This window comes from Oryx dammah, unplaced genomic scaffold (genome assembly GCF_014754425.2).
Source record: "Oryx dammah isolate SB20612 unplaced genomic scaffold, SCBI_Odam_1.1 HiC_scaffold_19, whole genome shotgun sequence".
Classification (NCBI taxonomy): domain Eukaryota; kingdom Metazoa; phylum Chordata; class Mammalia; order Artiodactyla; family Bovidae; genus Oryx; species Oryx dammah.
In genome coordinates this window covers 12,897,130-12,920,526 of record NW_024070203.1, presented here as the reverse complement: position 1 = coordinate 12,920,526, position 23,397 = coordinate 12,897,130, and the positions used below count along the sequence as shown (strand labels likewise).

The 23,397-nt window shown below is 43.9% G+C and overlaps 1 protein-coding gene and 1 long non-coding RNA gene across 3 annotated transcripts; both read left to right on the top strand.

The window, feature by feature from the left end:
- Positions 1–7,759: 7,759 nt before the first annotated feature.
- LOC120879119 (EH domain-containing protein 1-like) lies at positions 7,760–16,885 on the top strand. Its single transcript, XM_040262168.1, has 3 exons — positions 7,760–7,900; positions 8,141–8,719; positions 16,714–16,885. Exons 1-3 carry the CDS (start codon positions 7,760–7,762, stop codon positions 16,720–16,722), a joined length of 729 nt encoding a protein of 242 aa, XP_040118102.1. The 3' UTR covers positions 16,723–16,885.
- A 1,135-nt stretch (positions 16,886–18,020) lies between these two features.
- LOC120878695 lies at positions 18,021–23,104 on the top strand. 2 transcript variants are annotated; one of them, XR_005724618.1, is made up of 4 exons: positions 18,021–18,387; positions 20,437–20,724; positions 21,655–21,923; positions 22,860–23,104. It is a non-coding gene; the product is annotated as an uncharacterized LOC120878695 (long non-coding RNA). The 2 variants fall into 2 exon arrangements; XR_005724617.1 differs by having other exon boundaries at positions 20,437–21,923.
- Positions 23,105–23,397: the final 293 nt, after the last annotated feature.

The window sequence follows — 23,397 nt, the reverse complement described above, 5'->3', positions numbered from 1 at the left end:
AAATAATGTGCTTTGCCTATTGCATTTTTATGTATTAGATCCTTAAGTATTTTATTCACCACACCCAACTGAATGGTTCACAAACGTTTCAGAGAGGAAAGGATCATTTCTATTTAACAATGAGTAGTTCAACTCCTCTCAAAGCAAATACCGGACAGTAATAACTATGAAGGACAAAGGACGAAGTTGATCATTCGTATTTATATTACTCATTTGTTAGCTGGACAAAGGTACTAGATCTGTTACCACATTAAAAAAAAATATCCGCATGTGAAAGTGTAAGTGGCCTAGTCGTGCCTGACTCTTTGTGACCCCATGGACTCCATGGCACTCTCCAGAATACTGCAGTGGGTAGCCTGTTCCTTCTCCAGGGGATCTTCCTGACCCAGGAATCAAACCGGGGCCTTCTGCATTGCGGGCAGATTCTTTACCAACTGAGCTATTAGGGGTTCCCTGGTGGCTCAGTTGGTAAAGAATATCTGCATACCTGTCGATAAATTTGGAATTAGCAATCTGTCTGTGAGCAGGACCGGTCCTAAGCAGCTTCTGTGATAAAGCAGAAGCATGTCTGTCTGACTTTCTTCTATAAGGATCTTTCACTGTTCTTGTGCTAGTAAACATGGAAAGTATTAGATTTGGTTTCTAAGTGAGAATTACAGTGAGAAGCTAATGGCGAATATCCCAGCTGGCCATTGATGTACTTCATGGGAGAGGCAACCCTAGCTCTACCAAGCAGTAGCCATCATGAAGTTAGCTTTTGTCATTGTAGCCACGTTCCTTGAATTTGTAGTGTTATTTGCTGTGTTATTCAAGAATATGCCTTCACCCTGTCAACAACACATACTTCCATAACACATAGCGATGCACTAAACCGGTGTGCATCCTACAGTAAGTCCCAGCCCCGATGTCTCATAGGAGCCTCTCCGGCCATTGTCCTAAGTGAGTCCAATTTTGTGTGAGACCATGAAAACTCAGTGCTTTTATTATGCTTGTGCTTATGACGGGAGGTCTGAGAAGGCACTTCTGAAGGTTTATTCCTACCAGTCGTTGTCATTTGTATAGAGTCTTTGAAGGTTGAATCACTGAGGTGTTGCTTCTACACTTGTACTAGGCTGAGTAGCAAAATGCCCTTTCTCCCTAAGTGCAGTAGAAGTCATTCCCACTTCCCAACATGTCTGTCTTCTGTCCTCTGGAGTATGTATTGCTTGAGCTCACCACAGCCTGGTAGATGGAAATCATCAGGATATTCTAGAAACCCTTTTGATTGCCATCTCTTCAGGAGGTTACAACTACTGCAAACCTCAGGATTTTACAAAGCACTTTCTACAACCTCAGATGAAGGAGAAGTCAACACTCGTAACAGTCACAGGCTTCCATGGCCTGTATGTGATTGTGGGCTTTGCTTTCATAATCATCCTGTTTCTTATACCAACTAAGATGTCACTGTATTTTTTTAATCATCATTTTATCTTTGATGTTTTTAGATATATTATGCATTTTCCTATATATCTTCATTTATTGATTTAGGGTCTTATGTTAGTAGTAGTTACTAAAACTGACTTCCAGTCAGTTAGCTGTGGTAGAATAGGAAAAAGAATGACCAACTGTATATTATTAACATGATGTATTAATATAGTATTAGTTTTATTGTTTGCAGACATCCAATTCTAACATTCAGAAAAATCATGTCCTTTTGAATGTCAGTTTGACTGTATAGGAGCACGGCAATGTTATTACATTAAATTGTTTAGTTTCCATTACGTTTCTCCTGTTTGATGTAGATATCGGCCTTTGTTCTATCACTAGCATTGCAAGTAAAAAAAAAATTAATTAGAGCTCCAATAGTATTTTTACTGTTAGCAATAAGTATAGCATAATGTGCGGCCTAGCAACAGCTAGTGAGCCTAGGTCTGTCTGGAACATTCTTGGATCCTGCGGGGAAAACACCCTGTGTGCGCCCCTCGATACCAGGCCTAGGGACCAAAATTCGCATGAAAGGCAATAGTGGAGCTGACCCCAATAAGGCGCCCAAACATGTCTGACACACTGCCGCAGCCTGCTCCTTCATGGGCAATGCCGCTATAACCTAGGAATGTCTTTGCAAGGTTCCCAAATGGGATGTGAGATGCTTGGCCCTGCCTCTGAGCTTGGCCATGGCCCTGAGTTTCGATCCTCTGAGCAGATCTGGAAGTTTCCCATTGAAGAAGCTAACCCGTTCCTTCCAAATACAGGCTTGCAGACACACTCCGGTTTGCTGCCTCTTCTTCCCGGAAGGAGGCTGGCTTTCCCCGCATCCTGTGAACTCTGCTTCCCAGCCTGTGGGAAAAGCGCTTCTTGGAGGTCTTTTCTCAGGGGCTGTTTCCCTTGATCTGGGGCCGTGGTAGGGGACCCACAATCACAGGGGAAGGCATAACCATACGGTGATTTCCCCATGGCCTGGTTTCTTCACTGCTGTGTTTTGTCTACATTTTGGGTGATTACTTCTTGGCATTTTTTGTACAATAATTGTATTTCTTTGCTTGTTTCTGGCTGTGCTGGGTCTTTGTTGCTGTGAGGCCTTTTTCTCTAGTTGCAGTGTGCAGGCTTCTCCTTGCGGTGACTTCTCTTGTGCACGGGCTCTAGGGCGTGCAGGCTTCAGTGGTTCCGGCATGTGAGCGGGCTTAGTTGTTCTTCCGCACGTGGGATCTTCCCAAATCAGCGATGGAACCCACATTGCTAGTGGACTTTTTACTGCTGAGCCACCAGGGAAGCCCACTTCTTGGCATCTCTGAGTCTGCTGCTGGGCCACTGAGTTGTTGGTGTTGACAGTGACCTTCACAGCAGGCTCATTCTTCAGAAGGAGAAACCCAGGGTTTCTGAGTTTTGCTGAATTCTGCGGACTTTTAAATATGTGTAGAGAACAAAGAGGGCTTCCCTTGTAGCTCAGTTGGTAAAGAATCTGCCTGCAGTGCAGGAGAGCCGGGTTCGATCCCTGGGTTGGGAAGATCCCCTGGAGAAGGAAATGGCAACCCACTCCAGTATCATTGCCTGGAAAATCTCATGGACAGAGGAACCTGGTGAGTTGCAGTCCATGGGGTTGCAAAGAGTTGGGCATGACTGAGCGATTAACACTTAGAGAACAAAGAAAACAAAGAAGACCAGCAACTTTGTGTGATTCACCTTTAGGCTCCTAACGACTTGGCTGGAATTTAAGATAAAGTTGGATAACACTGAGCAGGGGCAAATTGTTCCTAGGGTTTTCTAAATAGATTTTGTAGTCTTGTTATTTTATTCTCTTGTGTTCTTTGTTGCCAACACAAAATGAGAAGGTTCTGGCAAAGGGAAAGTTTCTTAACAGATGAATAGAAATGGACTGGGACACAGAGTGTTTGGTTAAAGTAATGCTTTTAATTTGGGGGACTCTCCACGTTAATGTTCTTTCCTTATAATTAGGTTTCCTAATATAAAGTTCTTGCGTAACATTAGGACATTCTTGGTTTGGTTTAGAGCTAGAAGGATGTTTTCTCATATGTCGGGAGCCAGCGTGAGGAATTCCACCTGTGACAAGGTCATGCGGCAAGAGCTCTGATGGCAAGGCTAATCAGACCTCAGGTTTTCCCCCTGGAATTTCCTGAGCATCCACCCCCCCAAAATAAGAATCTGCCTGCTTTTCCACTTTTCTGATATTCTCTGGAAAAAAGTCAACTCAGGGCTTTAGTCTTCTGCATTTGAAAGGGATGTTTCAGTTAATCCCCTCTGTTTGCTCTCTAGCTTGCCTAACAGGTTCCCTGGACCTCTTACAGCTTGTGAATTGCTTGCAGCCCCCAACCGCGAGTGGCACAAAGCTTAAAAGCATCTTAAAGATACAGAGCCTTTTCTAAAGAGTTAAAAATTATATTGGTGACAGGATTTCACTGTTGACTCAATGATTGCCACCAGGCCTCCATATTCTTTATCTTTTAGGCACCTGGGAGGATGTTAATCAATGTAAACGGGATATGGAAAAAGATATATAGTAGTTCTGATGTTAGCAACACTAGACTTTTGAGTTAATTACTTCTCTTTGCACTCCTCTTGTGTCCTTGCTATGTAAGAATGTAACTTTATTTAGTACTTTCTGAGAGTGGCACCAAACTTTGGGAAGATCACACAAATAAGTCTTCTGGTTGACAAACCCTTATCAGAAAAAAGGCTGTAAAATGTTAATTGGCCCCTTTTGGCCAGAAGATCATGTAAATCACCTAAGACTTGTGTATACAATTAGGTATGCAGAGAGAAAAGCCTGGTTTTGATAAGAGTCTGGGCTGCTAACACTGCATAATTTTGTATTACCCATTGATCTCTATGTACAATCTAAAAGGTATATAAGGCTTTCTAAACAATAGGAGCGGGAGCCAGTCGCTGGACTGGTTTCCCCCGTGTCTCTTTACTTTAATTTCAGGCTGAATTTCCATCTGGGGCGCAGAGGCTCGCCAAGTCTACTTACTTGCCCTGGCTGTTAAGACCCGTGCGAAAGGGAGCCTAAGGTGAGGCACCCTTAGATATTCAAGGGAGCGCCGGTGGCCCAACGTAGATGGTGCAAATTCCTTGTCTGGAATTTTATTGGTCTTCCGCGTAATCCAAGCTATTCAGCCGTCTTCCTCCACTTAATCTTTCTACTACACTATTTCTTCCTAATCTAATCTTATATTAATAAATAATAAATAAGTTTTTCCTCGCTGACTCCGTCCACCCTTCGAATTCCCTGGATCCACCGGGGCTGGACCCCGGCACTCATATATTCTGGATTTCAGATTCCTGAACTTATTCATGGAAAAACTTTTTTTTTTCCCGTTGGTATTTAAAACTGCTTTATGGGTTTATATGCTATCAGTAGGCATGAGGCAGGAGTAAAGGTTGGTAGTTCTGTGTAGTTAGACCTCAGTATGTGTTCACTTACCAGCTCTGTGACTTTGAGCAAATTACCTAACCTCTCTATGCCTCAGTTTCCTTGCTTTTAATATAAAGATGATAATATATATACATACATATATATATGGATGATAACAGCACCTTCCTCACAAGGCTAAATTCCTCAGTTTTAGGAATGTGCCCATTAAAAGATGAGTGCTCAAGAAATACTTGTTTTGTATTATCAAAATTTATTTAGCAAGAGTGAGCATCCTGTGGAGGTGTCAAAGGTCGAGACATCGCTCTTGTGGCTCTGACTGTGTGCAGAAAGTAGACTCCAGTGCCTGCACTGCTGGGAGCAGGGCTTTAAGAAAATCTCCTGGAGCCCGTTTTACTTTTTCTCTCTCAACCTTTAAGGTCACTGGACTGAAATGAAAATAAATTGCAACAGTTATCCTACAAAGAGAAACTACTCAGAATGGCAAAATATGCAAACGTTTCAAAAAATGATAAACACGTTAACTTTAAGGAAAGAATATATTCACCAAAGAAGGCAATGGCACCCCACGCCAGTACTCTTGCCTGGAAAATCCCATGGATGGAGGAGCCTGATGGGCTGCAGTCCATGGGGTCGCTGAGGGTCGGACACGACTGAGCGACTTCACTTTCACTTTTCACTTTCATGCATTGGAGAAGGAAATGGCACCCCACTCCAGTGTTCTTGCCTGGAGAATCCCCGGGGACGGGGTAGCCTGGTGGGCTGCCGTCTATGGGGTCACACAGAGTCAGACACGACTGAAGTGACTTAGCAGTATATTCACCTGGATGCTCTCATTACCCTGCAGGCTCTGTCCTTGCCTCCGCTGTGGAGGAAAGCAGAATGTGGAGTCGAAAAGTGTGCTAGATTTCTGCTTTGTTCTGCTAATTTCTGCAGTTTTTTTTTTTGTTGTTGTTAAGATGAGGTTTGTGCGATGATGCAGTTTACAGTCTGTCCGTTTTCACTGCTGTTGAAAGCATACACCTGGTGACTTCCCTGGCAGTCCAGTGGTTAAGACTCTGCTTCTAATGCAGGGGGCATGGGTGCCGTCCCTGCCTGGTTGAGGAACTAAGATCCTTCCTGCCAGGCTGTGTGGCCAAAAACAAACAAACAAACACCTGGTGTGCTGAGTTGTTCCCTCTGGTTAGGCTTCTAGTTTTTTCCTGAACAGTTAGGAACTTTCACATAGCATTCTATGAAAACTTTTCGGCTTCCTCTTGTCTTTCCCCCCATGGTTTTTTCTTCCAGTCCGCCACTGCTCCTTTATGTGGCTGGTGGGACGGGTGTGCAGTGTGGTCTCTGACCAGAACATCCTCAGTGGCCCCTCCCTGGGAGGTGGGTGGGAGTGTCAGCCCTCTCCTCCCCACCTCTGTCCCAGGCCAGGGAGGTGGAGCCAGCTCACCTCCCTCTTTCAGGATCCTCCGCCTCAGGCCGTTCCCTGGAACACCCCAGAAGTTGCATCTCCGGGTCGGACCCCTCAAAGTACTATGGAGGAAGCAAGTCCTTTTGGCTTCTAAGGCTGGCCCCGGAGGTCTGGACGGGTGACAGCCCTTCCCAGGAGTCTCAATATCCTCGTTTGAGGAGAAAGCCAGAGTCTCGTGGTTTCTGTGTTTGACTGTGATTGATGAAAAGAGTGCTAATGAAGTCCCAAATAAAAGCAGTTAAGTCAGAGAGCTAAGATTGCAGACAGTGCTGGAATTATTCAGCTGCTCTTTAATGGGGTAAGGTGGGGGGTGGAGGGAAGGCAATCAATTTAATGTGGTTTATTCCCTCAGAAGACACTGAGACCTGATCCTACAAGAGGTGGGTGAGCAAACCTCCCATCTGGCCCCCTCTGGTTCCCACTTGACTCAGCTCCCCTGATATTCTGCTGATTCTCAGATGTGAGTTCCTGCATCTGTCCTTTTAGCCTGCCATCCTGCTCTCTTCCCTGATAACAGGTGCCTGATAACGGGCACCCAGACCTCCAGGTTCCCACATTTCCCAGCAGCCAGAAAGTTGGATGGGAGGCCTTCACGCTCCCAGGTGCATTTTAGATCTATCCAGGAGCGCCCCCCTCACCACTACACCCGCCACTTTGGTGTCCTGATACCGGGTTACATAACAACCACAGTCCCCAGAGCTCTGACATCACCCACTGAAGATTCTCACCAGCCTGGACAGCCAAGGGGACCTATGTGTGGCCCGGGATGATGGCGGGGGAATGAGCCTAACGGAAGAGCCAGGAACCGGTAAGGGCAGGAGGCACAGGTCAGAGTACAGCATGGTAACTGGTGGTGACCCAGAGAGGAAGGCGGAAGTATTTGGGTTTTTTAATTCCCCGAGTTCCCACAAGATTTCACTGTTGCCCCACGTTTCCCCTCTACCCTACATAGGGAATTTCTGATTAACTTCCTCAAAACTCGAAGTGCCAGAGGGCCTAACTTCCTCTTCACCCCACTTCCCCACCCTCAGAAGGAGCCTCTTGAGGGAGGCGGTCTCTTCTCCCCCACATGTCCTATGTCATATGTGTCCTCCACTGCTAGTGTCCAGCTCCCAATTCCTGGCCTGTGGGGCGCTCAGGTCTCTTGCGACGACTCAGACTTTCCCCACCAGCCTCCTCCCTTCCCATTTTTACTTCCCCAGTCACCACCCCGCCTTGGATGGTCTACTCTCAGCTTTCTCCACTACCTCATTCCTGCCTCTGCCTCTCCCAGAGCAGATAAAAGACGAGGGGATGAGAAGCAGTGTCAGGGAAGCAGGGGCGAGAGGAGGCAAGGAAGGGCAGTGCAGACAGGAGGCGCACGGCACCCGGGGTTCTCCCCTGCTTCTGGGGATTCTGAGTGGGAGGCGGAGGGCCGCCCACTGAGGGAGATGCGGTGGGGCGTCCAACTGGGAATCTCGCAGGGAAGGAAGACATGCAGACCCTGGGACCTCCGCGCGCCGCACTCGGGCCAGCCGCCTTCGCGACCGCAGCACTTCCGCGAGCCGCCCCCAAGGGGCGGGGCGAAACAGGTGCGGTTGCCACGGCACCCGGGCCTGGGCGGGGGCTGGGGGGGGGGTGGGAAACTGCAACGGAACTAGCGGCGCTCGCGAGATTTGCAATCGGCCAATGAGAGGAGGGGGAGGGGAGGACGTGGCGCAGAGCGCGCGGGCGGGGCTGCTCCTTCCCTCTCCCAGTTCCTCGCGGTCCCCAGTGGCGGCGGCGCGCGGGCTCAAACGCGCGGTCGTGCCTTCTGAAGAGCGCACGGCTAGGCGCGCGTTCCACTGTGTAGAAGGGCACTCGGTCGGCCGTGCCGTGCGCCTGCGCAGTGCGGGCCGCTCCCCGCCCCGCTGTCCCACCGCCCCCTCAGCCGGCCTGCCCGGCCCAGCCTCGGCTCCGCGTCCTCGCTCGGCTCTCAGCCGCCCCTTTGCCTTGCAGCAGCCAGCCCGGTGTCCAGCAGCATGTTCAGCTGGGTCAGCAAGGATGCCCGCCGCAAGAAGGAGCCGGAGCTCTTCCAGACGGTGTCCGAGGGGCTGCGGCGGCTGTACGCGCAGAAGCTGCTGCCCCTGGAGGAGCACCACCGCTTCCATGAGTTCCACTCGGCCGCGCTGGAGAACGCCGACTTCGAGAACAAGCCCATGGTGCTCCTCGTGGGCCAGTACAGCACGGGCAAGACCACCTTCATCCGGCGCCTGATGGAGCAGGACTTCCCGGGGATGCGCATCGGGCCCGAGCCCACCATCGCGGTCATGCACGGCCCCACCGAGGGCGTGGTGCCCGGCAACGCGCTCGTCGTCGACCCGCGGCGGCCCTTCCGCAAGCTCAACCTTCGGCAACGCCTTCCTCAACAGGTAGCCACCCCTCGACCCGGGGTGGTGGGGAGGGGCCGCCGGGGTCCCGACCTTCCAGTGACTACTGCCCCCGCTGTTCTTTGTCCGAAGCCTCCGCGAGACCCCTCAGCGACCACTCCCCGGAACTGGGTCCCCTGCCACTTTTCCAAAGCCAACCCTGACCAAGGGCGTCTGCGAGTAGGTGTCGCCGGCTCCCGCGGCTCTGTCTCCCCCGCCCCCCGAATTTCCCAGGTTATCGGTTTAACTCCCAACCCACCACCCTGGCAGATCCCAGACTCCTCACATCCCTCAGATAGTCTTGGTTGCCACCTCCTTCCCTAAGGCTGGGCGCACCTAAGTCATTCAGACCAACCCCCCTCACCCCCTCCCTTGAAGGGTCTGTTTCTTAAGTATCCTGGAAAAATACAGTGAAACTTTTAGGCATTCACTTGGCTGGTGTGTTGTGCCTCGCTGGGAGACCGGTGGTTTGTGGAGGAAGGACCGGGGAGATCTGGATGGAAACCTGTTGCTTGAGTTGTTTCAGTCCGGTTTCTTTAGTGATGAGGGGGAGATGGAGTATTTCCTGCCGTATCAGTAAACAAGGCTGTGAGAGCCATCAGCAGTTCCAGCCCTCCAAATGTGGATTTCTGAACTCTGAGGGCACCCGGGAAGAACAACGCCTGCAATAAGGCAGCCATGAGGTTACACCATTCCTTACCGTGAGCACTGAGGAAACTCAGGATGTGAAAAAACGTAGGATACTGACCCCAGATAGCTGAGATGCGTGTGAGAGAAATGATTTTAGTGGGTCCAGACTCTTGCATCTTCCGATATGTAGAAAAGTTTTAAACTCCTTGAGATATCTGGTTTTCCTTAATTCACAAAGATAACTTTTGATGTTCAGACTACTTGCGCTTTGTTGCAAACCTATATAACCTGATACCCTCCTCCTCTTCCCCAGGGTTAGTTGAGATTACTTTAAGCTTGAAGTCCTAAAAATTCCCACCAAAAAACCGTAACTCTCAACTTCTAGGTTGTGACTATTTTGTAAGTTGACATTAGCAAGACTGTGTCTGTTAAGTGTTTACTTATTTGAGGAAGAAAAGCAAGCTCATGCCTGTCGGAATCAGCCGGTCTTCCTGGGTATCCTGAGGATATTGCTCTGGCAGGTGTGGAAGCCTGCAGACAGCAGCAGGGGTACTTTGTGCCGACCTTCTGGTCTGTTCTTGGACTCAAGTGTGAGCAAGGAGCCGTCACACTAATACCCACACTAATACCCACTTACTTCAACACTGGGATCTCAGACATTTTGGAAATGAAACAAGAAGTTTTATGTGAAGTCTCTTCTAAATTTCTAGCTTCGGTAGAGAATCAAACACTGATCAAACTAGCCGGTTCTGTGACCAGTGGTAACATTTCTGTAACGACAAGTGTCCCGGGACCTGCACCCTTGGGTCTGCTCTGCCTTCCTCGCTGTTGGCTGCAGCGTGCTCTCGCCTTTTACTTCAGACAGAGAAATGTAGGTTACTCATTTGTTTTTGGAAACGTGTCTGCACCCACGTCTTTCCTCCACAGTGGCGTCAGGGGAGGAGGTGACCCACCCACCTCCGTTTACTGGGGCTTGTCCTGTTCCAGTGCTTCAGAAACTGTGTTACAGGCTGCATGTGGGACAAAAGGGAATTGCAGCTTCACATTCCACGCTTTTGTTGCTCAGGTGGGAGGAAGGCTGAGACTCCTTGGGAAGTCATTGACAGACCCTCCAAAGTAAGTTGAAGTGATTTTGTTTGATCAAACTAGCTGTATATGCCTTAGCATTTATAAACCTGCCGCAGGATAATGTATTGAAATTCAATGTGTATTTCTTCTGTTTTTTCCATTCTAAGATGGTACCAGATCTTGGTGTTCCCTTGCCTCCAGGATTTTTTTGTTTAATTGGAATCAAAGGATGGAGTTGTTTGTTTGTTTAATTTGGCTGCACTGAGTTTTAGTTGCAGCATGGGGGCTCTTTAGAAAGATCAAAAAGATTGTCTTTAACAGGACAATCCTAACATCGTCCATCAGGTGAATGACTGGACCCACTGTGGCAACCCTCACCTGGAACACTGCCCTCTGTGAAACGACAACCATTCGTGCAGCCGCGCCGATGCTGAAAGAGAGAGTCAGTTCAGAAAGGCCATGTGCTGTAAGGATCCATTTATATGCCATTCTGGAAAAGGCAGGACTGTGGGATCAGCAAACATGGGCAGTGTTAGGACTGTTTGAGGTCAGTGTGTGTTTTGGTGATGGAACTCTTCTGTGTTCTCATTGTGGTGACAGTTATACACATCTGTGCCTGTTAAAACTCTTGGAACCATATATATGCATGCACACATGGGTCAATTTTTGTGTAAGCAGTTTTTTTTTTTTTTTTTTTAAAGGGAGAGGTCATTTTTAAAAAACTTCTGCCTTCGGCCCTGTAATATAACCCCCTGGGGGACTTCCTGGGTAGACCAGCATTTAACACTCCGAACTCCCAATGCAGGAGGCCAGGGTTTGATCCCTGGTCAGGGAACTAAATCCTGCATGCTGGAATTAAATTTTTTTTTTAATGAAAATGCGTTTCTTGTAGACTACATATAGTTGGGTCATACTTTTTTAATCCACTCTAAGAGACTCTTTTGATTGGTGTATTTAGACCATTCACATTGAAAGTGGTTATTGATACAGTTGGATTAATATCTACTCTGTTTGTAAAGGAGCCTTCCATTCATTGCACTTATTCTTTGTTACCTTTTTAAAATATACTCCACTCTTCTTTGTTGTCTTCTCTGACTTTAATGAGCATTTTATATGATTTCATTTTCTCTCTTCTCTTAGCATATCAGTTCTTCTTTTGAAAAAAAAAATTATGGTTGGCCTGGAGTTTGCAATATACATTTGCAGCTAATCTATGTCCACTTTCAAATAACTGTTTCACTTTACAGATAGTGCAAGTACCTCTTAACAGAGTGTTCTCAGTTCCTCCTTCCTGTTCCTTACAATGTTGCAGTTGTTCATATCACTCATTCATAAGCTATGATCACCAGCACCTTGTTGCTGTTTTTGTTTTGAACAGTTATATATTGAATCAGTTAATAATAGAAAACATGAGGGAATTTGCCAGTGGACTGGGGGTTAGGGCTCCATGCTCTCAATGCCGAGGGTGTGGATTCAGTCCCTGGTCCGGGAACGAGGATCCCACAAGCCACGAGGCGTCGCCAAAAACAAAAAAGGAAAGAAAAAAGAATGAAATGCTTTCTTTTACCTTCATTTATTCTTTCTCTAATGCCTTCCCTTTTTAAATGTTGATCTGAATCTCTGACCTATTAGTATATATGATTTTCCTTTTCTCTGAAGAACAAAGTTTTTGCAAGGCAGGTCTCCTGGCAATGCATTCCTTCAGTTTTTGTCTGAGGAAGTCTTTATTTCTTCTTCACTTACGAAGAATAATTTCTTTGGATATACAACCATAGGTGGGTGGTTTATTCATTCAACTCTTCAGATATATTCCTTCATTCTCTTGCTCGTGGTTTCTGACAAGACAGATGTGATTCTTTACTTTGTTCCTCTACAAGTGAGGTGGTTTTCCCTCCTCGGGCTTTCCTTAAGGATTTGTCTTTGGTTTTCTGCAGTTTGAATATGATGTGCCTAGGTGTAGTCCTTTGGTGATATATCCTAATTGGTCGTTCTCTGAAATTCCTGGATGTGTCCTCTGGGATCTGCCATTAATTTTGGAAAATTCTCAGCCATTGTGACTTCAGATGTTTCTTCTGTTCATTTCTTTGTTTCATCGTCTCATGTTTCAGTTACGCGTATATTACACCTTTTGTAATTGTCTCACAATTCTTGGATATTCTATTCCTTTTTCTCCCCCTCCCCGTTAGTTTTTCTCTTTGTTTTTTAGTTGGAGACGTTTCTATGATATAAATTAATGCTTACTGAATTCTTTCCTCAGCCATGTGCCGTCTAGTGATGAATGTATCAAAGGCATTCTTTATTTCTGTTACTGTATTTTTGATTTCTGGCATTTATTTTTGCTTCTTTATTAGAGTTCCCATATCTCTGCTTATATTGCATGCATGTTCAGTCGCTTCAGTCGTGTCTGACTCTGCAACCCCAGAGACTATATAGCCTGCCAGGCTCCTCTGTCCATGGGATTTTCCCAGACCAAACCTGTATCTTCTGCATTGCAGGTGGATTCTTTACCACTGAGCTTCCGAGGAAGCCCCTGCTTATATTACCCATCGGTTTTTTGGTAGGTTGTCCACTTTTTTCCCTTTACAGCCCCTAGCATGTTAATCATAGTTAAACTCTCAGTCTAATAATTGCAAAATCTTTGCCATACCTGAGCCAAGTTCTCATGCCTGCTTTTTCTCAGGCCTCCTCAAGCTCTGCTTTTTCTTGCCCTTAGTTTGACTTGTAACTTTGTGTTGAAAGCTGGACTTGTGGTAGATGTCAGAGGCTTCAGAGGCTTTAGATGTCTTCTGTTGTCTCCCTGTTATCTCTGGGTTTTCCCAGAAACTCTATCTGAAACGGAGTCTGTGTCTGGCAGCGCCCATGGAATAATGCATAGCTTTTCTACCTGAGGCCCGTGCATGTGGTGGAGAGGTGCTGGGTGAGGGAGGCATTCCTATGAGTCAGACTGTTTTTGTGGTCATGAGATCCTGGACTGTGCCCTTCAGAAGTTTCTTAGCTCCCACCCATCCTTTTTTTTTTTTTTTTTTCCATATCAGTTGTAAGACAGGAAGGCTAGAAGAGGTTCCAGTTGTCAAGGTGCTCTTTGCCCTTCCCCCATGTCTGATAAGGCTCTGTCTGATAAAATAGTTTATTCTGAGGGAAGAAACACCCTTTGGTGTGGATGTTTTTGAAAAGGGTTATTTTTCTCTGGGTACATTTCTAAACTGTTAGTTTTCTTCTCTTCCCTGTCTAAATAATGAAAGTCTAATTCTTTTTTTTCTCAAGTCTTTATCATGAAGACCCCATGGGGCTCCTGGAAATAAAACTCATGTAAGCATGTTATCCCCCTTCCCTCCCCCTAGCTCAGGAATTTTAAGTTTCATCTCGCCACCTCTAGCCTCCAGTATTTGTCAACTACTGTTTATGTGGTTCTACCAGTTACTGGCTTTTGGAGGATTCTGCCCCAGGAAAGCTGTGAAAGTGAAAAAGCGGTTGTTCTGTTCATTTTTGCTTTGTGTTTTTTGTTGGACTATTTTTAGGTATATCTCAGTTCAATTCAGTCACTCAGTCATACCCAGCTCTTTGTGACTCCATGGACTGCAGCACGCCAGGCTTCCTTGTCCATCACGAACTCCTGGAGGCTGCTCAAACTCATGTCCATCGGGTCAGTGATGCCATCCAACCATCTCATCCACTGTTGTCCCCTTCTCCTCCTGCCTTCACTCTTTCCCAGCATCAGGGTCTTTTCTGATGAGTCAGTTCTTTGCATCAGGTGGCCAAAGTATTGGAGCTTCAACTTCAGCATGAGTCCTTCCAATAAATATTCAGACTGATTTCCTTTATGGATGGACTGGTTAGATCTCCTTGCAGTCCAGGGGACTCTGAAGAGTCTTCTCCAGCACCACAGTATATCAGTTATCAACATCAACACCACAGGGTATCAGTTCTTTGGCACTCAGCCTTCTTTATGCTCCAACTCTCACATCCATACATGACCACTGGAAAAATCATAGCTTTGACTGGACAGACCTTTGTTGGTAAAGTAATGTCTCTGCTTTTTAATATGCTGTCTAGGTTGGTCATAGCTTTTCTTCCAAGGAGGAAGCGTCTTTTAATTTCATGGCTGCAGTCATTTTGGAGCCCAAGAAAATAAAGTCTCTCACTGTTTCCATGGTTACCGCATCTATTTGCCATGAAGTGATGGGACCGGATGCCATAATCTTAGTGTTTTGAATGCTGAGTTTTATTTATTTATTTATTTTTTATTTATTTTTTGAGGAAGCAGAGGCATTTATTCCTTCCTGCCGCCCTGGAATGCTGAGTTTTAATCCAACTTTTTCACTCTCTTTCACTTTCATCAAGAGGCTCTTTAGTTCTTCTTTGCTTTCCGCCGTAAGGGTGGTGTTATGTGCATATCTGAGGTTATTTATATTTCTCCTGGTAATCTTGATTCCAGCTTGTACTTCATCTAGCCCGGCATTTCACATAGTGTACTTTGCATATAAGTTAAATAAGCAGAGTGACAATATACAGCGTTGACATACTCCTTAGGTATATCTACACTTAGGCTTATTATATCTTCTTGGTGAGTGGACATTTTGAAATCATTTAATGCCCCTCTTTATCTCTGGTAATTTCCTTCCTCCAAACTCTGCTTCTTCTGGTGTTAATACAATCACTCTACAGAAAGAAATGTTGTTTGCATGGCTTGTTTCACCCATCCTTCTACTAAAACATGAAGTAGATTTCCTGAAGAGAGCATGGATTTGGGTCTGATAGTCCCCCTCTTTTAGTCTGTGCATTTAGACCATTTACATGTAATGAGACCATTTACATTTAATGTGACCATTAATATATTTGGGTGTAAGTCTGTCATTTTATTATTTGTTTTCTGTTTGTCCCCTGTGTGTGTTTATTGAGGTATAGTTGACATATAACTATCCTCTATATTTTTATTTCAATTTTTTTTCCTTTCCTGGATTACTGGAATATTGCTCAGTGTTCCTTTTTTTCCCTTCTATTTCATTTTTTTCTTCCAGTTTTATTGAGATAGAATTGACATACAACACTGTATAAGTTTAAGGTCTACAGAATGATTTGCCTTACATACATCTTGAAATGGTTACCACAGTAGGTTTAGTGAACACTTATCATTTCATATAGATGCAAAATGAAAAAAAGAAAAATAGTATTTTTCCTTATTAGAACTGTTGAGATTTACTGTCTTCAGTTCAGTTCAGTTCAGTCGCTCAGTCGTGTCTGACTCTTTGCGACCCCATGAATCGCAGCACGCCAGGCCTCCCTGTCCATCACCAACTCCCGGAGTTCACTCAGACATACGTCCATTGAGTCGGTGATGCCATCCAGCCATCTCATCCTCTGTCGTCCCCTTCTCCTCCTGCCCCCAATCCCTCCCACCATCAGAGTCTTTTCCAGTGAGTCAACTCTTCGCATGAGGTGGCCAAAGTATTGGAGTTTCAGCTTTAGCATCATTCCTTCCAAAGAAATCCCAGGGCTGATTGCCTTTAGAACGGACTGGTTGGATCTCCCTGCAGTCCAAGGGACTCTTAAGAGTCTTCTCCAACACCACAGTTCAAAAGCAGCAATTCTTCGGCACTCAGCTTTATTCACAATCCAACTCTCACATCCATACATGACCACTGGAAAAGCCATAGCCTTGACTAGACAGACCTTTGTTGGCAAAATAATGTCTCTGCTTTTCAATATGCTATCTAGGTTGGCCATCACTTTCCTTCCAAGGAGTAAGCGTCTTTTAATTTCATGGCTGCAGTCACCATCTGCAGTGATTTTGGAGCCCCCCAAAATAAAATCTGACACTGTTGCCACTGGTTCCCCATCTGTTTCCCATGAAGTGATGGGACCAGATGCCATGATCTTCGTTTTCTGAATGCTGAGCTTTAAGTCAACCTTTTCAGTCTTCTCTTTAACAATTTTCTTATATAACATAGAACAGTGTTTATTAATTGTTATTTATTGTGTTGTAGATTATATCTCTAGCACTTACTTATCTTACAACTGAAAGTTTGTACGTTTTTAAAAAAAGTATTCATAGATAAGGTTTATTCCAGTGTTTACATAAAAATGAGTTGATGTAGAACAGGAAAAGGTTTTTCCAAAGGGTTAAAATGTATCAAACAACAGAACTTGGTCCTTCCATTTAGTTTGAATTCAGTTGGCTGACTGCTCCATTATTAATATCCACCCTCACCAATCATTTTCATCACACACAATATCAAAAGTCTTCTGGTGGCACTTCCTATTTCCCTGGGAGTCTCTTATCCTGGCCTCTGATCTTCCAGGCCAGCTGAGCATCCTTTGAGGAGAGCATGACGCGGCCGGCGTGTGAGGAGAGGAGACAGGCATCCTGGAAGAGACGAACTGGAAACGCTTCTGCGGCCTCTTGCAGGGCCAACAGGGCCTGGGTTTGCCAACTGAAGTCCACACCACAAGTGAATTTAACAGGTATTTCTCTTGCCGGTGAAGTAGCGGGGACGGGGGGATGGGGGGATGGGGATGGAGTCGTGTCCGACTCTGTGCGACCACATAGACGGCAGCCCACCAGGCTCCCCCGTCCCTGGGATTCTCCAGGCAGGAACACTGGAGTGTGTTGCCATTTCCTTCTCCAATATACAGGTTTCTCAAGAGGCAGGTTAGGTGGTCTGGTATTCCCATCTCTCTCAGAATTTTCCACAGTTTATTGTGATCCAGATAGTCAAAGGCTTTGGCATAGTCAGTAAAGCAGAAGTAGATGTTTTTCTGGAAGTCTCTTGCTTTTTCCATGATCCAGTGGATGTTGGCAATTTGATCAATGCATCTATTTATCATCAAACCATAATTTGGGACTCAGGTGGTGAGCTTTAGCAAAACTATTCTTGATTTAATCTTCCCACTGCTATTTATGATTTACTTAACATTCTTACAAACAATTTGCTCATAATGCTCATTTTAGGTATGAATTACTATCATTTGAATACAAGCTTGTCCTCTAAAAATGAAGGATGTCAGGATTCGTGAGCAGCAGGAATGGAGTGAGTCATGGAGAGGGTTGTAGGGGCTGCGGTCTGGAGGCAGGTGGAGGCCAGGTTATCGAGGCTCCTTGAAGGCCATGGGAGCAACCTCATTTTTTAAATTTCATTTTTCTTTTATATTGGAATATGGTTGGTTTACAATTTTGTCTTAGTTTCAAATGTACAGCAGATTGATTCAGTTATAGGTGTACATATATCCATTCTTTTTCAGTTCCTTTTCCCAGGTAGGTGTCTACAGAATATTGAGTAGAGCGGTTAGCCAAGGGCAAAGGTGGGGAGGAGGGATAAATTAGGAGTTTGGGATTAACATAGAGGTACTACTAGATATAAAACAGATAAGCCACAAGGGAATGGCCTCATTTTTCTGCTGAGGTAGGAATCTGTTGGAAAGATCTGAGCACTGGTTGGAATATGTGAAGATCTCTGAGTTAATCAAAGCTTCTAATAAAAAAGGAAAGGAAAATGTTTCCACAGTGTGGGATTTTCCATCACTTTTCCCACCTGCACACTCATTTCTTTCTGGACGTGAGGTGGTGAAGCTCTGCAGATTCATTGGGAGGGCAGGGCGTGGACAGTGGGGCCACATCCTTTGTCTGAGTAACTTAATATCAGGAAGGCGGGAGGGTGGCCCCTTCTGTGTCTGTAACCAGATTCAGTGAGGAGGAAAAAGAAGGTGAGTTGCTGTCTGTGGTGATAGTTTTCAAAGTCCATATGCTGGAGTTATCTATTATTAACATAATAGTAAAGTGATTTGATAAACTCAGTGACAGAGCATCTTATTAGGCAGTTGTGAGACAACTTCAACAAGAACTGGATGACGCTGTAAAAAAGGAGTCTGTGTCAGAGGCTTCACTGAAAGTCATGTCATGTTGTGCTAAGTTAGAAGCTGAGGCACAGGATTTGAAGAACAATTGTGAACTACAGCTACATCAACTCGCAAGTGAGGTATGTATGAAATTGAACGTGTTAACAGTTAATATGTACGATAAAGTGTTTTAGGACACTCGTTTTCATGGTCAGCTTTCTTCTGTATTTTTGTTGCAAGTAACTTACTACAATTTTCTTATCTTTATAATGCACTTGTTCCTTAAACTCTGACTTTCATCCCACCATTTGCATCCCACTTTTTTCTTATATTATTTACCCTTAGGAAAGTTGAGAATTGTGCCTCATTATTCACACAAGTTGAGAGCCTTTTTTTTCTTTGAAACAATACTTTTTAAAGTGATAGCTGTATTACCATGATGAGGCAAGCCAGGTTAAAATCAGAGGGTAATATTAGTTTAATGGAACGTTCAGAAAATTTAATCATTTCTCATCCTGCCTTTTGTGAATGGCTGTAGAGTTCTGTATATATTTATTTCATGGATTTCAGAATAACTTGTGCAGAAAGGGTATTATACAAACCAGTTGAAGTTTAGGCATTGCCTTCTTTCCTTTTCATTTTAAGGATATTGTAAAAGCATGGAGGTACTCAGATGGTGTAGAATACATGCATGCAAACTAGAGAATTAAGATTATCTGGATCCTGCCATTGGATTTTTTTAAAAAGCTATTGAGATATAATTGATGTATCATAGAATTCACCCACTCAACATGTGTAGTTCAGTATCTCTCAGTCTAGAGAGGTGTAACCAGTGACTACGGTCAATTTTAGAGCATTTCCATCACCCTTTAAAAGAAACCCTGCATCGCTTAGCCACCACCCGTGGCCTCCCATCTCCCTCAGCCCCAGGAAACCCCCAGTCTAATATCTGTCTCTCTAGACAAGCCTGTCCTCAGTACTTTATATAAATGGAATCATGCAGTATGCTCCTTTGGGGTTAGCTTTGCTCATTTGACGTCATGTTTTCACAGTTCTTCCGTGTGATAACAAGTGTCAGGTCTTCCATTTCGGTGGGTTGTCAACAGTAAGCTAAGCCATGTATCCATCATCACTTGATGGAGCTCTGGGTTGTTTCCGCTTTGGGACTATTAATAATGCTGCTGTGAACATTGATTTCCAGGATTCTCTGTGCACATGTTTTTGTTTCCCTGTGGTGGGATCTTATCCTCAGAGTTAGCTGGCTGATTCCACCTTTTCTTGGCCCTTGCTCAGACTGTCCTTTCTGTCTTTACAGTTTCTTTTCCTCTTGGGTAGTCCTTCATTATTTCAGACCTGGTGCCCAGTCTCTCCTCCTTCATGGAGCTTTCGTGACTATCCAGCTCTTTGAGCCTTTTCACATCAGCGCTTGTTACCTAGTCTCTGAAGAACAGTTTAGCCCCTAATTTTACACTGTTGACATTTCTTCCATGAGGGGGAATCTTGGCTAAGTATACATCGGTGTAACAGGGAATATTTATTGATATGCACAGCACTTGTCTTGCGTAAATGGACAGTAACAAAGGATTACAAGAATGAGGCAATTTTTGTTGTTGCTGTTCAGAAAAATGTGTGGGTCATCTCTGTGAACTGTTAGGAAACGGGATTTCTTTAACTTTGCAAATAATTCCCTTTGGAATACAATTCAAATTAGTAAAAAGTCTTTGTACTTCAGAAAAAGGCTTATGGGATTAGAATCCATATTTACAAGATTTATTAATTAGAGTCTTATTCTCACAGTTTTCTTTTGGGAGGGACTTATTAACTTAGCCCTAGATAACTCAATACAGTATCCCTCAAACTTCTTTAAAATCCTGGGACATTAAGGTGGGGGGAGATTAAGAGACATTCTACCAAGAGGTGACTTGTCATTTTATGAGGAAAGATAGAAAAATATTATTGTAGAACAATAAAAGTGTAAAATCAAGTGCAATTGTTGTCTGACAAAGATGACAGTGAAGAATATATTTTGTGACTCTTGGTGGTTTGAAATTCTTCCTTGATTCTCTGAGTAATCCCTGGTCCTACAGTCTGCAATACAGATAGCATCATATTTATTTGATCCTGGGTTTGAGTTAGGCTGAGCTCAGTCCCCTTTCTTCATTAGCAACAGTATCGTTTTATTCTTGAAGACTGATGATTTTCCAGCAGAGCTGGAAACTGCATCTTCAAAATGTCTGCACCTGGATGCAAAAAAGTCAAGTTTTTCAACAGGAGTTGTTATCTGTGAAACTAATGCCAAAGAAATGTAAAAAACTAGAAAGAAAAAGAAGTTGGAGCAAGAAGCAGTGACCCTCAGAAGCCACGTAGAAATGGATATGGTGGAGCACAGGCGAGCAGAGCAGCATCAGCCGGAGACTGAAGACAGCGCGAGCTGGGAGCTCACAGAGAAGTGGAAGGAAGGCAGCCTATGTCTGCAGGTTCATTTGCTGATCTCTCATCTGCTTGAACTCACTTTCACTGCCCATTACATTTTGGATCTATACAGCTTATGTGTGTCCTCTACCTCCCTTAGAGCGGGTAGTTTTGTAGATTTCTGGAAGGAAGGGGGCACTTGTTTTCCCTTTAAATATTTCAGTTTCCATCACAGTTACCACTAAATTGACCTTTCCGAATGATTCTCACTAGAGAATCCTTTTACTTATAAGACCAGTTGGTAAAAAACAAGACCATTAGGCAGAAAAGAAAACATTGTGGTTTAAAACTGGTACCATCCTGTTGAATTATTCTTATGTCTTATTGTTCAGTTTTCCCCTTCTATGGGACATAGTTCGGAAACTAACACTTAAGAGAGAATCCTTCTCGCTAAACATCTTCAGAATTAAATCTTGCTGGCACATTGGTTTCTTGTGTATAATTTTCTCACCTTTCTGTGTTTTCATTAAATGGAAAAGTTTAAAGAAAAATCACAGATGTGTTCTCCTTATTAACATTCGACTCAAACTACTTCCTCCATTTGAACAGGATCTTCACCTAGAAATCAAAATAAAGTCTCAGAAGTACATATTTAGGCCAGGAGCTTTTAGGGGAAAAGATAGTCATCTTGTGGGTCATTCCGAGGATTATGGGTCATTCCCTAATTCTCTGAAATGATGTGTACTTGATAGACTGATATTTATTGTACTTTTTATCAGATTAATCCAAATAGCATTCCATATATATGTTTTCTGTTATCTATAAGCAGAATAAGTAGGAATTCATTTCTTTTTTTTTTTAGGTGATTTTCTTTTTCTACTGAGGTAATCTTCAGGTTAGGTCTAGTCTCTAAAAGTATTATTTAAAAGTCACATTTAATAAGTTATAAACATATAACTTGTTTATCCTAAAGATAAATATTTGACTTATTTCAGATGCAGTGGAAGTTGGACCAGGAGCATAGCTAGAGAACTAAGAGAAGGTATGTTGCCAAAATGTATGAATTAAATTTAGACATTGATTTCTGAAATACACTGTAAACAATAAATGGCATCTCTTTCCATTGTTTGGATAACAGATGCTATGTTAAATATTTTTTTTTTACATAGCTAATGAAAAATGTGAAAACATGAGCAGTCATAGTGAAAAATATCCTTCTTCATTTATTCATCATGTACCATAGCTTGAAAAACAGTCTCTGAAGGTCTGTGTATTTCTTTTTATTTCTAGCTGTATCCTTCTACTCCCTCCATCCCTGTGGAGCTGTCTTCCTATACCCTGACACTATTCTCAGAAAACGTGGCGTTCATCAACTTCTCAAGTGTCTGGTAGTGGTTAAGGCTAGGAAACCCAGACTCAAGCAGTCATGTTTGTGTAGCTGTCACTTGGTGGGTGACCTCAAAATTTCTCTGTCACTAGATATGTCACCAGTTTATCTTTTACCCTCAGGAAATGCTCCAAACACCCACGTCAATTTGGGTCCTACCAAAGTAGTTGGCCTTATCTCTTTACCAGCTTACTCTGCCGCTTAGCTCTGCATCTAACTAGCCAGGCTGTGTAGGATCCCACAGATTCGCTTGCTCACCTCCAGTCTTTGTACGTGCTTCTCCCCTCTATCTCGTACTTTTTCTTGTCCTTCAAGTAGCTACATACATATCACCTCCACCAAAAAGCTGTCAGTATTGACACAAAGCTGGCTTCCCCTCCTCAGTGTTCCTTGTGCCGTCTTTTATATCTTAGTATTTGTGACTCTGTACGGAAATTGCCTGTTTGTCTGTTTTTCCAGTTTAGGGCATATCATTTTTCAGGATGGACTGGGTCACCTTCATCTTATAATTCCAGTGTTTGTCACAGAATCTTTGCATGAATACATGAGTATTTATCATTTCACTCAATTGTGTGAATACATGAATGAAGAGTGAGAAAACCAGGAGCTCTGATACTCAGCTCCACTTCAACCATAAGCAGATGATAAAATTGTAATCTTGATCAGTATTTTGTGTTGTGTCATCTATAGATATATTTCATTTTTCAGAATACAAGGAAAGGTCTCAGGTTTTTTGTTTGTTTGTTTGTTTTACTAATCTCAGTTAACCCAAGTATTTTAGGTAAAGAATATAATTCTTTCGTTTTCTTTCAGTTGATGCCCAGTTTGCATCTGATGCCTTTAGAGTGTCTTTTTGAGGATCTACAGATGGGTCAAATGTGCGTGATGACCTACTTTTGTAAACAGAAGAACAAGATATACAGATTTGAAAGGAAAAATACATGATTTAGAAAGATAAATAGGAAAATTTTCTCTACTGGACTGTTTCCATGACATTTCATTGTTTCCCATTAAACATGATGAGAAAATCTTTATTAAAGGAAAATATTTTTATATTATATGTGTATGATGAAAATTTATATAGCATGTTAAGTGATGTTTCTTTGCATCTGACTTACTTTTTAGCAGATTTAAACATCAGCACTGTTGAGTTTTCAATATTCTAAGTGATAGTATTAGTCACTCAATTGTGTCTGACTCTGTGTGAGCCCATGGACTGTAGCCCACCAGGTTCCTCTGTCCATGGAATTCTCCAGGCAAGAATACTGGAGTGGGGAACCATTCCCTTCTCCAAGGGATCTTCCAGGTCCTGGGATCAAACCGAGGTCACCTGCATTGCAGGTGGATTCTT

Bases quoted from the DNA above. Each gene is read 5' to 3' on its own strand.
- LOC120879119 (XM_040262168.1), top strand. From the start codon at position 7,760: ATGCGGTGGGGCGTCCAACTGGGAATCTCGCAGGGAAGGAAGACATGC. The intron at 7,901-8,140 runs GTGCGGTTGCCA...GCGCACGGCTAG, and splicing joins CAAGGGGCGGGGCGAAACAG to GCGCGCGTTCCACTGTGTAG.